Source organism: Orcinus orca, chromosome 11 (assembly GCF_937001465.1).
Source record: "Orcinus orca chromosome 11, mOrcOrc1.1, whole genome shotgun sequence".
In the NCBI taxonomy this organism is placed as follows: Eukaryota; Metazoa; Chordata; class Mammalia; order Artiodactyla; family Delphinidae; genus Orcinus; species Orcinus orca.
Genome location: NC_064569.1, coordinates 41,307,016 through 41,324,438, shown reverse-complemented (window position 1 = coordinate 41,324,438; position 17,423 = coordinate 41,307,016). Strand labels below are relative to the sequence as shown.

At 43.8% G+C, this 17,423-nt stretch overlaps 1 protein-coding gene across 2 annotated transcripts in view; it reads left to right on the top strand.

Moving 5' to 3' along the window:
* BIN2 (bridging integrator 2) overlaps positions 1 to 13,491 on the top strand; it is a 33,443-nt gene extending 19,952 nt beyond the window's left edge. The window contains exons 6-12 of one of the 2 annotated variants that reach the window (XM_004274312.4): positions 387 to 494; positions 787 to 872; positions 2,305 to 2,380; positions 3,668 to 3,750; positions 7,694 to 8,444; positions 11,888 to 11,962; positions 12,788 to 13,491. In XM_004274312.4, the coding sequence (XP_004274360.1) occupies positions 387 to 494; positions 787 to 872; positions 2,305 to 2,380; positions 3,668 to 3,750; positions 7,694 to 8,444; positions 11,888 to 11,962; positions 12,788 to 12,817 (1,209 nt within the window). In that variant the 3' untranslated portion in view covers positions 12,818 to 13,491. The remainder of the gene's footprint in view (positions 1 to 386; positions 495 to 786; positions 873 to 2,304; positions 2,381 to 3,667; positions 3,751 to 7,693; positions 8,445 to 11,887; positions 11,963 to 12,787) is intronic. The other variant, XM_033436269.2, reaches the window with a different exon arrangement.
* Positions 13,492 to 17,423: the final 3,932 nt, after the last annotated feature.

The following is a 17,423-nucleotide window of genomic DNA, read 5'->3' as shown; positions in this document are numbered from 1 at the left end:
CCAGAAGAGGTGTGCCTTGCCCTAGGTGACAAGGCTAATAAACGGCAGCATTGGGAGTAAAACCCAAAACTCCTGACTTTCAGTTTAGTAGGATTCTCAAGGCCGTTTCTTCCAGATGCTGAACCAGTTTCTAGTGGGTTCCCAGGATGTATTAAAATTCAGTGCAGGCTTCTAGGTGCTCTGGAGAATTGCCCTCTACTCTCTCTCCCCCTGAGAATTCCCATTCTTTCCAGATAATGAGGGAGATCCCTTTGGCACAAAACCCTGTCAGAGAGTAAAATTTGATACTAGGACAGGAATCTGGCTTCTCTGTTTGATACTCTGTTACCCACATCCTGGCCACCGAAAAGTGAGTATCAAGGCCCTCTCTCTTGACTCTGGGTTAGGAAAGAATTGCCAAACGGGGCCGGAAACTCGTGGACTATGACAGTGCCCGACACCACCTGGAGGCAGTACAGAATGCCAAGAAGAAAGATGAGGCCAAGACTGCCAAGGTAAAGAAGAGCCTGGTAAAAACTCCCTGCCCTCCCTCTCCCCATAATGGTGGCAAGTGGCTGGGCCAAGCTGGGTTTAGGAAACGATAAATTCAGCCTCCGGTGTCCTGAAGGAAATCCTGTCTCCTCTGACACTGATGCTCTAAGGATGGGCAGAGACCTGAGGCTGGGGAGGACATAGGTCTGGGGAAGGGGAGGCATGGTTCCAAGTAAGCCCCGTCCCTGAAAACATGCAGAGAATAGCTTTGGGTTCAGGAATGAGGGGAATTGTCCTGTCTCTTTTACCACCTAGGCAGAGGAAGAGTTCAACAAAGCCCAGGTTGTATTTGAAGATCTGAACCAGGAACTACTAGAGGAGCTGCCTGTTCTTTATAATAGGTAATGATTGAGATTCAGGAAAGGGCTGGACCCTCGGGCCAGTGGAGTCCCAGGCCACCTGGCAGCCCAAACATGTCCTCATGAAAAGAGCCCTGGTCCAAGAGTGGGATGTAGCCTCAGCCCTGCTCGTAACTTGCTGTGTGATATTAGGCAAGCCACCTTTCTCTCTCAACCCTGGTTTCTTTGTCTGCAATACAGAGATAACCATCCCTGCCCTACCAGCTTTTCCGGGTTTAAAGATAAGATGCTTCTTGGATAGGAGAGATCTTGGCAAGTAAAGTGCTGTCATCATGCATACTAGGAGTATCTGGTTTTCTGCTCGAGCGTGTATTGTTTTAAACAAGTTTGGTTAGTGAACATCCGGATTCATGTAGAAGATACACCATGGCATGAGTCTTTCCATTAATGAAGATGTCTCTGCTTCACAGTAGGTAAAAATGTTTTAGATGTAAATTTTCCACATTGGAAGAGGAATCTGAACAGAAGCTCTATTTGTATCCTATTTCCTTTTCATTGTACAAGATATGCTTTAAGGGACTTCCTGGTGGCGCAGTGGTTAAGAATCCGCCTGCCGATGCAGGGTACACGGGTTCAAGCCCTGGTCCGGGAAGATCCCACATGCCGTGGAGCAACTAAGCCCGTGTGCCACAACTACTGAAGCCCACGTGCCCTACAGCCTGTGCTCCACAACAAGAGAAGCCACCGGAATGAGAAGCCCGCGCACCACAAAGAAGAGTAGCTCCTGCTCGCTGCAACTAGAGAAAGCCCGCTCACAGCAACGAGGACCCAACGCAGCCAAAAAAAAAGAAAGAAAAAAGATATGCTTTAAAGCAATTGTAGTCAGAGTATTTTGTATTGTCACTTTATATTAGTCTATGAATGAGGGAGCCTTTTTAATGACTACATGTATTCTAAAACATTAATTATGTGATTCCTAATTTACACAGGATTGAAATTTAATAGTTTCTTTAAATGTAAACTTCCCCAATTCATTTACGGTAGAATTCCATTAATGTACATACAGCTTCATAGAAGTCCAAGTATTGTATACTGAGAAAGAATACTTACTATAATAATTATAATTGTATGGCCTTATATTTATACGGCACTTTAAAAATTCTTCAAAGCACTCTCATATCTACTTCAGAACCTAAAGAGCCTGAATCAGATAACTTCTTTCATAGAGATCTGTTGTACTTTGGTGTCAGCCTAGGCTGGTCGTGTCTCCTCTGGCCTTCCCACTCCTGAGAGTCAGTTGTACCCCTGGCCTGGCTCGGACAGATGCAGATCCCAGAACGTCCGGAGCCTAGGCCGTGGGGTGCTTTTCTGTGCGGAGCCGGCAGTGGCTTTGGCTTACGCTCCTACCTTGTACTTCAAAGACTTCCTTTACCAACACTTACCTTTACGTGTTTGTTGTTTTGCCTCTTGATAGTCGTATTGGCTGTTATGTGACCATCTTCCAAAACATTTCCAACTTGAGAGACGTCTTCTACAGGGAAATGAGCAAGGTGAGAAACATCCGGCCAATTTAGACATCTAGGAGGGTTTTTCTAATGAATATGAAGGTCGCTCTAATTTACATAACCTCATTAGATATCCATATGGGCATCACAAATTTTTACTTCTTTCTCATGATGAAATAATAGCACTTGATGGACTGTGTTGAACGTATTAAAGCACAACTTTAACTTAAAAAGGATGAATTGTATATTTTAAATGTGAATTATATCTCAATAAAGATGTTAAAAAATACATAGTATAGAAAGCTGAAAGGTCCTATAAGGAGAAATTGATAAATCTTCATAGGAGATTTTAGCAAAGGGAAACCAAATTACTGACAAACTAACAGAGTGAGGTAAGAGCTAGAAACCTAAATGATCAATAATTATATGGGAAAACCCCCACAAATATAAATAACAAAAAACGCAGAATGAAGTGGTGATAGTGGACATTCTTGTCTTGTTTCCAGTTTCAGGGGAAATTTTTCAGTGTTTCATTTCTAGGTATGATGTTTGCTTTAGGATGTTTGTAAATACCCTTCATAAGTTAACAGAAATTCTTCCCTATTTCTAGTGTACTGAGTTTTTGTTTGTTTTGAATACACTGAAGAAAATGAAAAAAAAACCCACGTTTATATAATGTCAGAGGGCCCTCTCCATCTCCATTAACAACTGAATAATGGCGTCCAAATGGGCTTTAGATGCATAAAAGAGATTAGACTTATGGAAGGAACAGCTAAAGTGGGGAACCAAGTTAAATCTCCATCTTCTGTTGCTGGGGAGCAGAGAGGGCAGTGTTTAGGCACAGGTCAGTTTCTCAGGTAGTTCGTCTTGAATAGGGCCAATCCTATTCAATGACGGGCAGCCACAGAACATGACCTCACAGGGTCACTTCTGGTCCTGCGATTCCAAGACTCTTTGCTGTTAAAATATTAATTATATTCACATCCACATTCACACACGTTCCTCTCCACAGTTTCTTTTGCTAAATTATGATTTGCCTAGTTAATATTACAATGAGTTTTCATTCCCTGGATCACCTGAGAGACGCTAGAACCTCAAATCAACATCAAATACCAGGGACCCAGCCTTGAGAGAGCCGCCAGTCTGATGGAAGAGGCAGAACTTTAGACATAGTAAAGGAAGAAGGGGTAGTGGGACAGGACCCTGGACACTAGTGCAAAAGGGATAAGGAATTTTATCAAGGGTAGGAAGGTTTTATTTTGGGGAGAGAAGGGATATGCCAGTCTCAGGTTCCCACGTGGCTAGCATCTCCTTCTCTCTTGCTTACTCCAGCTGAACCACAACCTGTACGAGGTGATGAGCAAACTGGAGAAGCAACATTCCGACAAAGTCTTTGTGGTGAAGGGACTCTCAAGGTGAGCCACTTCTGACACTCATTTCTGCTTGGTTTGTCCTGTGTGTGAACACATTCAACACTCTCACCTCCAATCCCAAATCCTGACCTTTCCTTTCTGTTCATGTACATAATATTGTTTTTTGTTGGTGCTACACTCCTATATAAAGTATTTTTACAAAATATTTTAGTGGTAACTAAACGTATAAAGAATAATGCAACAAAGAGTCATATACCCACCACCAAATTTAAGAAATCAACTATTGGGACTTCCCTGGCGGTCCAGTAGTTAAGACTCTGCACTCCCCATGCAGGGGGCACGGGTTCGATCCCTGGTCGGGGAACTAAGATCCCGTATGCCGTGTGGTACAGCCAAAAAAAAGAAAAGAAATCAACTATTATATATATATAATTAAATCTCCCAGTGTCCCTTCCCCACCCACTTTCTCTTCCTGTCCCCCACCAAGTGTAACCACTATCTTAAATTTAGTATTTATCATTACCATGCATGTCTTTTTACTTTTATTATATACATATATATGCACACATAGAAAATATTATTTTGCATGGTTTAAAAATTTATTTAAATAGAATTATACTGTATGTGTTCTTTTGCAACTACTTTTGTTTTCTTAGTATTGTTTGTGAGATAACTTATCCTTGTTGCTACATGTTGCCAGCTCTGATCTTTCCTTTTCTTAATTGTTATGGATGCTGTTGTATGGCTAGTTCACAGTTTATTTCTCTGAACTGCTAGTGGACATTTGGGTTGTCTTATAGTTTTATGCTGTTACAAATAATGCAGTGAACGCGTTTCACATTTCTCCTTGTGAATATTATCAAGAGTTTCTTTAGGATGCATACTGGGAGTCGAATTGCTGAGTCATAGGGTCTGTGCATTTGGGTTTCTTCAGCCTTACTAGATATTACCATTGCCAGATTGCTCTCCAGAGTGATTGTTCCAATTTACAACTCACCGGAAGTGAATAAAAGCCCTCATTGCTCCATATTCTTGCTACATGCGACATTGTCAGACTTCTTAATTTTTCTAAGGTAATGGGTATGAAATGGAATTTTTGCAGTTTTAATTACGTCTCCACAATGGCTGGTTAGCTTGAACATCTTTTCGTGTTAGTGGCCTTTTAAGGTTCCTTTTGTGTGACTTTCATGTTTATCCTTCACATTTTTCATTTGGATTGTTTACCCTTTTTAAAAAACTGATTTACATGAGATGGGTTTTTTGTATATTCTGGATATTAATCCTTTAATGATATATACTGCAAATATCTTTTCTTTCTTCTTTTTTTTCTTTTAATATTTATTTATTTCAGCTGCTCCGGGTCTTAGTTGCGGCATGTGGGATCTTCATTGCAGCATGAGGGCTTTTAGTTGCGGCATGCGGGCTCTTAGTTGCTGCATGTGGACTTCTTAGTTGTGGCATGCATGTGGGATCTAATTCCCCAACCAGGGATCGAACCCCGGTCCCCTGCACTGGGAGCGTGGAGTCCTACCCACTGGACCACCAGGGAAATCCCACAAATATCTTTTCTTAACCTGTTATGGCTTGCTTTTCTGTGTGTGTGTATGTGGTGTGTCTGTTGCCTTCATGCATTCTTTATGCTGGTAAATGTAAGCAATTCACTGGTCCCTCAGAATGTGATCGTTTTCTTATTCTGATGCCTTTGGTTAAGCAGTTTTATTAAGTTCCTTCTATACACAAGGTTTTATGCTGAGAGTTAGGCATCTAAGGACATAGGTGACTTGTCTTTCTCCTGAAGTGATTTACAAAAGTTGGAAGGGGGACTTCCCTGGTGGTGCAGTGGTTAAGAATCCGCCTGCCAATGCAGGGGACACGGGTTCGATCCCAGGTCCAGGAACTTCCCACGTGCCATGGAGCAACTAAGCCTGCGAGCCACAACTACTGAAGCCCACGTGCTGCAACTACTGAAGCCCGTGCGCCTAGAGCCCGTGCTCTGCAGCAAAAGAAGCCACCGCATTGAGAAGCCTGTGCACTGCAATGAAGAGTGGCCCCCACTTGCCGCAGCTAGAGAAAGCCTGTGCTCAGCAACAAAGACCCAACGCAGCCAAAAATAAATAAACTAATTAAAAAAAAAAAGTTGGAAGGACATAAAATGTGCCTAAGGAAACAAGGAACAATATAAGATTGCACATACTAAGGGCCTGAGGAAACCAGTAGGAATTCAAAGAGTTAAGTAATTGCAGTGTGCAGATAGATGGTCAGGGAAGGCTTTGAGGAGGTGGTGAAACTGAGCTTGAGATTTGCAGGAAGAATGGGAGTCTCAGTGTGTTGTTTCTATTCCTCATTTAGCAGTTAGTTACAGACTGTTAAAAAGAATCACTAACAGGCCAATATAGACTTCCCTTTTACTCCCAAAACTCTTTTTCTCCTCTTCCCTGCATTGAAAACCAGAGTTCTCTCTAAGTGTCCATTCATCTGAAACTTACCATCATTTACACCAAGATGTCCCAGAAGCTTTTAGGGAAATCTGGTCTTTTCTTGCTACATCCTGGGCCTTCTAAACCTGCTGACCCATAGAATGCTAGTGCTAGAAAGAACCTTATAGCACTTAGCTTAGCTTATGTCAGAAACTCCCACAGGGCTGGAACTAAGTTTTTCTCTTTCTCTTCCTGTCACCGTCTCCCATTCTTGAACCCAGGACACAGCACATAGTTGGTATATGTCAAGTAAATATTTGTGAGTTGCTTAATCAGTTAGTGGATGGTACATGGGAGGCCCTTAAGGAGATGAGTAGGAGTCAAGCTCATGTTGCTGTAGGAGCACTCAGCACAGTATCCAGCATACTCGATAAATGTTATAGTCAGTTTTCATTGTTCGTGGTAGTTTTTTTTTTTTTTTTTTTTTTTGCGGTACGCGGGCCTCTCACTGTTGTGGCCTCTCCCGTTGCGGAGCACAGGCTCGGGACGCGCAGGCTCAGCGGCCATGGCTCACGGGCCCAGCCGCTCTGCGGCATGTGGGATCTTCCCAGACCGGGGCACGAACCCGTGTCCCCTGCATCAGCAGGCAGACTCTCAACCACTGCGCCACCAGGGAAGCCACGTTCATGGTAGTTTTGTTCTAAGTCACCATGAGCACTGAATTAGTGAATACTGAACCATTGCTCCTAGGGGAAACACAGGGTTAGTTTCCTGTGAGCCCCTGGTCCTAACATTGTCATCAGTCGATCAATACATAACCTTTCTTGTGTGTGTTTTTGTTTAAATACACCTCATTTAGTACATATTGTTGATTCATTCCTATTGAACTCACAGCCACCAGCACTATGCCTGAATGACGCTTATCTAACATGTATTTTCTCTGTAAGGCACATCACAGACTTTCTCCTCTCAAACAGCACTTTAGCACTATACTTGGAGGCCATTTTAAGCAGCAAAATCACCAACAGAAAGCACAACAAAAAACCTGGCAAACAGGACATATTTACAGTAAGAGAGCTAAAACAGGAAGGCAGAGGCTCGCCTTGTTAGACCTCAGCTGGGAAAGTACTGGTCAGGCACTCATTCTTCACAGCTGGCACATGTCTGTGAATGACCGCAAAAGAACCATGAGTGTTGATTTTGAGGTTATAAATAAATTTCAGGGGGTAAGTGCATTTGCAAATACAGAATCCATGAGGATCAACGGTATATCACTTGTGAATCTTTTCCCCAAAATACTTTGTTAATATATTGCTGAGTTTTTTTCCAGTTTCTTTTTCTTTATATATTTTTAGATAATCAAGATCATGATATGGATAAAATTTTATAGCCTTTTTCCAATTCACTTTGTAATATAAGCATTACTACAAATTATACAGACTTTCCAATACCATTTTAAATTGCTTTATTCTGTTTTATTATTATGTGAATGTATCATTATTTATTTGGGGATTTAGGTTACTTCCAGTTTTTAGCTCTTCTGAATCTAAATGCCCTTCCTTTTTTAGCAGCAGCAGACGCTCTCTAGTCATCTCTCCCCCAGTTCGAACATCTACAGTCTCCAGCCCTCTTACCTCACCTACCAGTCCCTCTGCGCTTTCCTTGAAGAGTGAGAAGGACTCCACCTCAGCAAGTGAGGAAGAGCTGGCATCTGATCCAGCCCAGGGAGAAGACAACTCCGAGATTAAAAAAGAGCCCTTAACAGACAAGGAAATAGAGGAGGAGGCTGAAGCAAGCTCCTCTGAGGAGGAAGAGCCTCTGCTAGCTTTCAACGGCCCCTCCCAGCCCCAGCCCTCACCCACCGCTGAGGGTGGAGAGTCCCAGGAGGAAATTCTCCCTTGCTCCCCAGCTCCATCACCAGGCAGAGCTCTGATCCCTTCAGAGCAGGCCGCACCTTTCCCAGAAGTAGTCCTCCGAACCCGCACCTCAAGCGAAGGATCTGAACAGCCAAAGAGAGCCTCTATGCAGAGGGCCTCAGCACCGCCCGGTAGGCCTCCTCCACCCAGAGCCACTCCCAGCCCCAGGTCCTCCTTAGGGAACATGCCCTCCAGCCCTCCAGCCTCTGAACCGAGTTCACCCACCAGCCCTAGGGCCTCCTTGGGGGCTGAGACTCCAAGTCCTAGGGCCTCCTTAGAGGCCTCTCCTGATCCACAGCCACCAGAGAAGCCAGCAAGAACTCCTGAGGTCGGAGAGAAGGAAAACACCGATAATCTGAACCCAGAAGAGCTTCGTACTGCCCCAGCCTTGATGATCTGTCAGGTGAGAATGGAGCTGGCTGAGTCTTTATTCCCTTTCATAACCTCCATGTGGATTATTTTTACTATGGTCAGGTTGCCCCACAGTAGATAAGACTTTATGTCATTATATTACAGTTTCAGGGATACTCTTGGACACCTTTTTTGGTTCTGGGGATTGCACATCTTCATAGCAACTAACTTAGCGACCTGTACTCCCAGGGTAATTGACTGCTGCAAAGGGCTTATCTCTAATATAAGAAGATTTTTACTAATTTATTTCTTTTGCTCCAATTTCTGGGAGTTCCCAACTGGATCCTGATCTTTCCTTTTTTTAATGTGGGAGAGGGAGGAAGGTCTCACTTCACTTTGTCATACTTGTGATTATGGTGAATAGACCCCAAGCAAAATGGCATCAGCAAATTTCCAAGGTATATCTTGTTTGATGAGAGAAGGCTAGAAGAAGGAACTCACAAAGGGAAGGTAAAGCAAAAGGGATGGTCTTTTGAAAGGTGAAAATATGGATGAGAAAAGGATTCTGTTAAAATAGAGACACAGACCCTCTGGAGAGCAACCAATTCCGTGAAGGATCTGGAAATCAAGTCATATTCTATTCAGATTACATGGAAGTCTGTCATATAGAGGAGAGATCTGACTTGTTCTGTAAGACTCCTGAGGACAGAAAAAGGCCCTGCGTGTAAAGTGTTTTTGTTTTTTTAAGTACATTTTGGATCAATATAAGAGGAACTTTCAGCAATTAGCTCTAAGAAGTGGTATGGGAAAACATTTTTTTTAATACAGAGGAAAGGGGGCACAAGGGGCATCCAAAAACCAAAATGGGCTGGGCCACCTTGAAAACTAGTTCCCCTTCCTTGATGTTAAAAGCTAAGGCTATATGGTTCCCTGTCAGGTGCATTATAGAGAGGATTATGGGGCAGCATCTGACTAGGTGGCACCCAGATTCATTCGTTCATTCCACAATCACTCATTAAACCCCTACTATGTGCCAGGCACTTTTCTAGGAAGTGGGGTATTACAGTGAACAAAACACAAAATTCTCTGCCTTCCAGCTGCTTACATTCTAGTGGAGGGGGAGATAGACAAGAAACAGAATAAGTAAGTAAAATTACAGTTTAGTGGTGATATGAGTTAGGGAGAAAAATTAAGCAGGGCGAGGCATAGGGAGTGGGGGCTGAATTGCAGCTTTAAACAGAGCGGTCAGAGAAGGTGACATCTGGGCAATGAAGGAGGCCAGGGCATGAACCATGTGGATATCTGGGAGTGTGAGATGTCTGGTTACCCCTCAGATCATACCACCCTACTACTGAATATGCCTACCTGAAGGTTGACCAGGCTGTCTCGGGAGCCTCCTGCTGTCTGAGAGGAATTAACATGGACAGAGGGAACAAGGGTGTGATGTCTTGCAAGGCAAGGAAGGTAGAAGACAAGAGGACAATAGACTTATCTCAGTTGACTCCCCTGAGATACTAAAATCTGAGTCATCAACAGTATTATGCCCCCAGTCTTGATTCACGTGAGGTACTGAAGGTCCTAACAGAGCATAATATAAAACCTTCCCTTGTGTGGTTTCCAGTCTGAGGTAGCTACACTGAGTGAGAGATATGCAGGGCATGTGGGTAGTGAATAAGCCCAAGATAAATGTGGGACTTTGCGTAGATGAAGAGTATAGCCACTTCTCCACTGAAAAGAGCAACTCAACTCTATGGAAAATCCAAAATTAATTTAAATTTGACTGTAATATGTTATATGATTTTAGTATAGAGACAACAATCGAGTGACATGTTAGGCTCAGGTGAATAATAAAACAAGTTTGCATTCTTGGAGTAATTTTACTGAAGGGATTATGGGAACCAAGATGCTGTCTATTTGGAGGAACAGGCTAGTAACACTGTCCTCCTTGGAAATGAGGTACAGGACACAACTTCCTTCCCCTGAGGTTACCTCCTTATTTTTTTTGCGTTACGTGGTCGTCTCACTGTTGTGGCCTCTCCCGTTGCGGAGCACAGGCTCCGGACGCGCAGGCTCAGCGGCCATGGCTCACGGGCCCAGCCGCTCCACGGCATGTGGGATCCTCCCGGACCGGGGCATGAACCCGTGTCCCCTGCATCGGCAGGCGGACTCTCAACCACTGCGCCACCAGGGAAGCCCTACCTCCTTATATTTGAGATTTACTCGCAGCCTCTCCTGTGGGATTGCGTTGGTCACTGGCTAAGGAGACATCTTTTTCCTATGGAATTAAGCAATAGAGCATCTTAGATCCTAGTGTATCAGTATTATCAATCCTCTGAAGCCTGTTTCCTATAAGATTTGTTCATCTCCCTCACAGATGCATCATAAATCATATTTTCTGTCAAGCAGAATTATGGACATACCACATATAAAAACGGGTAAATAAAAAGATAACTGTGACAAAAAATAAAAAAAAATGTTGGGGCTTCCCTGGTGGCGCAGTGGTTGAGAGTCTGCCTGCCGATGCAGGGGACACGGGTTCGTGCCCCGGTCTGGGAAGATCCCACATGCCGCGGAGCAGCTGGGCCCGTGAGCCATGGCCGCTGAGCCTGTGCATCCGGAGCCTGTGCTCCGCAATGGGAGAGGCCACAACAGTGAGAGGCCCGCGTACCGCAAAAAAAAAAGATAACTGTGAGAAAATCTGTTCTTGCTCAGCATTTGACTCACCTGAGAGAAAATGAAGATTTTGATAACCTTCTTGGAGGTATTAATAGTATTACCTTTGAGGTAGTTCATGGCCTAGAATCAGCAGAGGGAGTACGAAGAAGGAAATTTTCCTGAAAGGAGAAATCACAGAATTTCAAGTGGCTGTCATACTGTTAGAAATCGGTTCTACTTTAAAAGGGTGAATTTTATAGTGTGTTAAATAAATGTCTTTTTTAAAAAGTTCATTCTAAACCTTAGAGTGCCAAGGTCTTCCCCTGGCTTAGTAGTTACTAAACACGGCTTTTTCCACACCTTGGGCTCCCATCTCAGAACCTAGACCTTTTCCCAAGGAAATCATCCTCCCACTTGCCTCTCCTAACTGCTCTGGGTTAGGATCATCTGAGTGTGAGAACTGCCATGTATTCTTGAGGAGGATTAGCCTAAAAGTGATAGGTCGTGGTTTTAAGACCTATATTTATACACTTACAGAGTCTCACCTAGCTATATGTATAGATGCCATGTCACACAAATCATGGAAACAACTCTGGAATCTGAAGACCTGGCTTCCTGTCCCAGCAAGTCATTTCACCCTTCAAATCTTGGTTTACTGATATGAGGGAGGATGGCAGTAAAGCCTTCCCTGTTGCTTTCAGGCTGTAGTGAAACAACATTGTATGATTGCCTTTAGTATTATCTATGACCCTTATGAAGTGTAAGGCACAAAAGACCCTTCTAAGCTGAGAGGCTGGGAGGTTGAGACACGTCTCACTGGCAGAACTCTTCTTTTTGTAGAACCAAGGTCTTCAGCTTCATGTCTCTGCGGTTCCAGAAGAGAGCAGCGTCATAGCACCCGAGCCTCAAGAAGAGGTAAGGAGCCCAGATATGCAGACAACAGGAGGGGTGGTGAGACTGGGATTGCGGATGGACAGATGCTTGGCTACAGGCTGGCATCCTCGCTGTGGGCTGTGAGGGGAACCCAGCAGTGAACAGTATCCTTAGGGAAAAGTCAAGCAGGTGGGAGCCAGAAGAACCAAGAGTGACCGCGCTTTGTGGTTCCTTTGTGCCCATTTCCCAACTGGCTTTGAACCTCCTGACCTCTTCCCATAGCCCTATCTCCTAAGAATTTATTTAGTTATACCTGAATTTACTTCAAAAAGGAGTTAAGAGCTACAAAAGGCATACAAAAAGTAAATACATCCAGGCACCCACATGAAATGTAGTAAAGTAACTCAGAAGTGTATTAGTGAGAGTGACTAATAAATGACTAAATAAAATGGAGCCATGACCTAGGCAAGTACAAATGTGCATTCTATAAAATAGACTTCCTAAGGATGGACCACAAAATTGGCTCCAGACTAACATCCAAGAAGAAGAGGAAAAACCTGATCAGTTCACACAATTTATGATGCCCATTCCTTAGGAGAACAACTCCTGCTACTAAGATGAAAAGGAAATCTCTTCTGCGAATCCTCATAAAGAGATGGTGAATGACAGAATGAACAGTATCTGCAACAAGTCTTTACAATAATCCTAACAGCCAGTTTCACATTGCCCCCACCTCCATACAGGCCAGTGCATGACATGAAATATAATTCAGGACAAGAAAATGGAGTTTTCACACACACCCCCCCCTTATTAATTGGTTAGTGGGAGGGTAGGTCAGCATCTAATGCAATCATGTTTCCTTTCTAGGTGTCTACCATTCAAAATGCACAACTCTGAAGAGGAACTGCCAAGACCTCCCCACACACACCTCCCCAGAAAGGCCCCTCAGCTAGAGGATATAAGTCAGAGGGACTTAAGATCCGGCATTCATTTCTGGTTTCTCAAACTATGAATGCTGGCGGTCTCTAAAGACCTAGCATTAATGGAAGCTGAGGAGCAGACTTAGGGGAGGCAGGGAGGCAGTCTTGGGAGAAGAGACTGTTAGACTTGGAATATTTAACTCAGGTTTTGGCATTGTTAGAATAATAAGACTTTATATACTAATGAAGTGGGGCTAAAATGACTATAAAAAGCAAAAGCATCTGTAGACATAGACATTTGTCCACCCACAGGCATATAACCACACATACTCAGAGAATAGTGAACAGATCTTTTTTTTTTTTTTTTGCGGTACGCGGGCCTCTCACTGTTGTAGCCTCTCCCGTTGCGGAGCACAGGCTCCGGACGCGCAGGCTCAGCGGCCATGGCTCACTGGCCCAGCCGCTCCGCGGCATGTGGGATCTTCCCGGACTGGGGCACGAACCCGTGTCCCCTGCATCGGCAGGCGGACTCTCAACCACTGCGCCATCAGGGAAGCCCGTGAACAGATCTTTGATTTACCACTCATTTTGCAAGACTTAAAACCAAAAGAACATATTTTCAGATTGTTAAATAAAGTATTATTCTGATGATGTATGGATTTTTTGTTTGACACAGGAAGTTGTTCCAGCCCAGCAAACTATTCTTCACTTAGGCAAGGTTATTGACTCTACCCCAGGTTCAGAAAGCTTTAGTCACATCCCTGACCTCCAGCTCACCCTGCCTCCTGGCTAGAACTCTTTGATGATGCCAGGGGCCACAGGCTCCTCTCCTCAATCTAGATGCTTTATTGCCTGACCCCGCCCCCGCCCTTTGGTTAATAAGCAAATATTCTTGGAAAGGGTTTATATTTTAGAGCTGTATCTAGTGCCTACAGTTTGGTACTCAGTGTAAATAAGGATCTGAGCAGGATGGAAGAAGAAAGAGAACTCCAAGTGAAGGGAAAGGATATATGGTATAGATACAAAGTATAATGGAAATGGTATGGAAGTTCGAGTCAGAAGTCTTGGATTCAAGTCCTATCGTGTGCTTCTGTGAAAAGATTAAAAACTAACTTTGAAGTCCTGCCACCCTGATAAACATGCACACGTATGCAAGCACTCACTCATCCATCTTTGCTTTTGTTTCTGGGGGTGATGGATGATGTCACTGTTGATTCAGTCATTCAGCAAGAATGTGTTGAGTGCTCTGCCAAGCACTGTACTAGGTACTAGAGAAATAATGATGAGGAGAAAAAGAACGTTATAGAGACAGAATACTGAGCAGGGAGCAGACAGGCTGGATTTAGCAATGAGTGAGAGGAGACGTGATGAAGACTGAAGTTTTAAGGAATTATTCTAGGTTAGGCGAGAGAGACTAGAATTTGGTGCCATTTCCTGAAGTGGTGACTGTAGGAGGAAGTGCATTATATGTGAGTTTTCTCGTTGCAACCACCAAACTGACACAGTTAAGCAGTAAAGGATACGTTCGAAGGATACTACGCAGCTCATAGAACTGAAAACAACCAGGCTGCAGAAAGAACCCTCGGATGTCTGTAGCAGGAACGTGTGGACTGCCCCTCCAGGCAGCTGTCATTGGAAGACTCAGCTTCAGCTGCCTCCTGCCACTGTGTCCTTTCCAGATGCAGATTCCCTGGAGAAAGAATCTGACTGGCCCAGTTTGGGGGGAGGCATGTTAGGGTCTACAGTGACAGGAAGACCAGTGGTGGTGGTGGTGATATGGGGTGGGAGTAGGGAGGGGGGATTACGAAGAAGCACAAGGAAGCTTTTGGGGTGATAGAAATGTTCCTAATTTTGATTATGGTGATAGTTTAATGTGTATACCTGTGTCAAAACTGATCAAATTGTACCCTTTATGGGCAGTTTATTGGGTGTCCCATACAAACATTGACATGAAGAGCTTGAGAACTTGCATGACTTTTCAGTAGACATGTCCCTTAGGGAGCTGGTAATGCATATTTGTATTTAGGAGTCATTTTTCTAAGATCTAATCCTATTACTCTTCCATTTAAAAACTTTCAAAGGATCTCTACTGCTGTAATGGAGAGGAGGTTGCATATCCCCCTATAAAAGCCCTACTGCCTGTATTTTAATTCCTCTCCTAGAAGGCATCCCACTCCCGTGGCACTCAGTTACTGCTGGCAGTGATACTCAGAGCTAATGGAAGGGTCGGGGATATGCTAGGGATGCAGGCTCCTGGCTGTCCAAGGTCCTCCAGGACCTGCTTAGAGTACCCCTCCCAAGGCAAAACCCAGTTCAGGCCTTTTCTTTACCAGGCTTTCCCTGGCCCTCATCTCCTAGGAAACTGATCCTCTTTGGAGAGTGTGCCAGAGAGTACTTCTGGGGACTTATGGTCTGGTGGTGTGGAGATAAGCACTCAAGGTAACTGCTACAAAAGAGGCACAAATGAAGTGGAAAATTTGACTAAACTGAGACTGACACTTCATTTGCATATGGCCCTACTGGAGGCTCCAGGAAGATAGGGAAAAGGGCCAGTAAGCTGGGCATGAGTAATAATTTTGCTTATCTAGGGTAGATAGTCCCAGCTAGGGACCAGATTGTTTAATTTACAAAATAGTAAAATTGTGGTTGGTCCAATGGTAGTGCATTAACAGAACTTATTAGACTAGGACTTAGAAGACTGCCATCCTGGCAGCAGTGCAAGACTGGGCTGAAAGATGATAAAATTGGGCAGAGATGAATATCTCTTATCCCCTGCCCTGAGGCCCCTGGAGGTCTGTTAACACAAGGATGGCTGTTCCAGTTTCTGAAGTTTAGCATTTAATCTTTGGAGAACACTGGTAGCTCACCACCACTTGAGGCTTCATCCATCATCTCCCTGTATGCATCTCAATCTAGAATTAATTGCAGGAACATCACCCAGTCCCTGCCTTCCAGCAATGTGAAGGACAGTACTGACCGACTAGGTAAGATATCCAGAGAGTACTAGGAACAGCGCACATCCAGGATATATGGGACGCTCCAAAGAGCGAGTACATGCTGCTTACAGTATTGCTTATTTTATGCTAAGTTGGGTGCTGAGCATGTACGTATTGGATCCTGTTTTTCTGCATGTTCACACTTTCAAAATCAGTAGCATGTGCCTACAGGGTTAAAATCATGTACCAGCAAAACTTTTAAGGTTACATTTTAAACAAAAAAGATGCTTGTGAGAGACTATTAGCCGTCAAATTAAATTGTAAAAGTAACACAGCAAATCAGTATTCAGTTGGGCTGGATGGCCTACGAGAGTCTGTGGTTCTTAACAATCTTCAGACATAAAGGAATATGCCACGCGGGAGACTGACCCAGATAACAAGAAAAATCTCAACTTTTCTTGGAATTCATGGGCAGCTTGTCAATAAATGCAAGCAGTGGTCCACCTTTGCAACTTAACCGTTAGGATTTGAATTCCCTTTTCTCTTGGGTATTCTTTTATCTGAGGACTGGCCAGCCTTACCTTTTTATTAACTTACATCCACCTTGCCTACGTGTTACTTTCTTTGCCTTTCTTGGTTGGATTGGTAGTTTTCCCACACGTGGGCTTTCTTCTTCCTCACTGATAACTGCTATGCCTTTAAAAATATATTCAAGTAAATGAATTTAGTTAATTTACTCTGTTTTTTCTGTTATTTTTTTTCCAACCACATAACATCTTTAGGAATGAAAGCAACTATGCTTTCTTTCTTTTCTTTCTTTCCTTCCTTCCTTCCTCCCTTCCTCCCTCCCTCCCTTCTTTTCTATCTTTCTTTCTTTGCTTTTTTTCTCACCCTGTGCCCCCATTCTCTGAGACTCTTTGTCTTTGTCTCCCAAATGAACATGCACAATTCTTGTCTCTATCGATCTATATAAATATTGATTCCCAAACCTAGAGACTGCGTCCCAGGAATAAGAAGCAGGGAAGTCTGTATCACTGGGAGGGAAGACAGAATAACCACAAGAGTTCTAACCCTAAACAGGAAGCCAAGATAACATTTACTGAGCACTTACTGTGTGCCAGGTAAGTTTCTAATGCTTTAAATGTATCAATATTAACTCATTCCATCCCCACAGTAGATACTGCCCCAGATAAATGAAACAAAACTAAGATCACACAGCAGAGCAGGTTCCAGAACCTGTGTTTATACTTTACATCCTTACTCATTGAGTTCCTCATTAATTTGGGAACGTTTCCTGCCAGAAAGAAGCGAGTCAGGAGGTGACTAAAGTATGGCATTAATTAGTAGTTAAACTGATGTGCTTCCCAGGTGCTAGAACCACGCTATGAAATGGCATGATTTTTCAGTCCCCCATTTGAGGGATGAGGGAACGGCTTTTAGAGATGTTAAGTAATTTGCCCAAAGTCACACAGCTAAGAAGCGGCGGGGCTGGGACTGTTTGAGTCCAAAGTCCACAACGCTCTTAACCTCTACACTACACTGCCTCAGATGAATTCGGGCAAGGAAGATCCGAATGGGGCAACGTTCCTCTCCCCACCTCACACCCCGCTCCCTGGCCCGGGGTGTGCCCACTAAGTTAGCTTATGT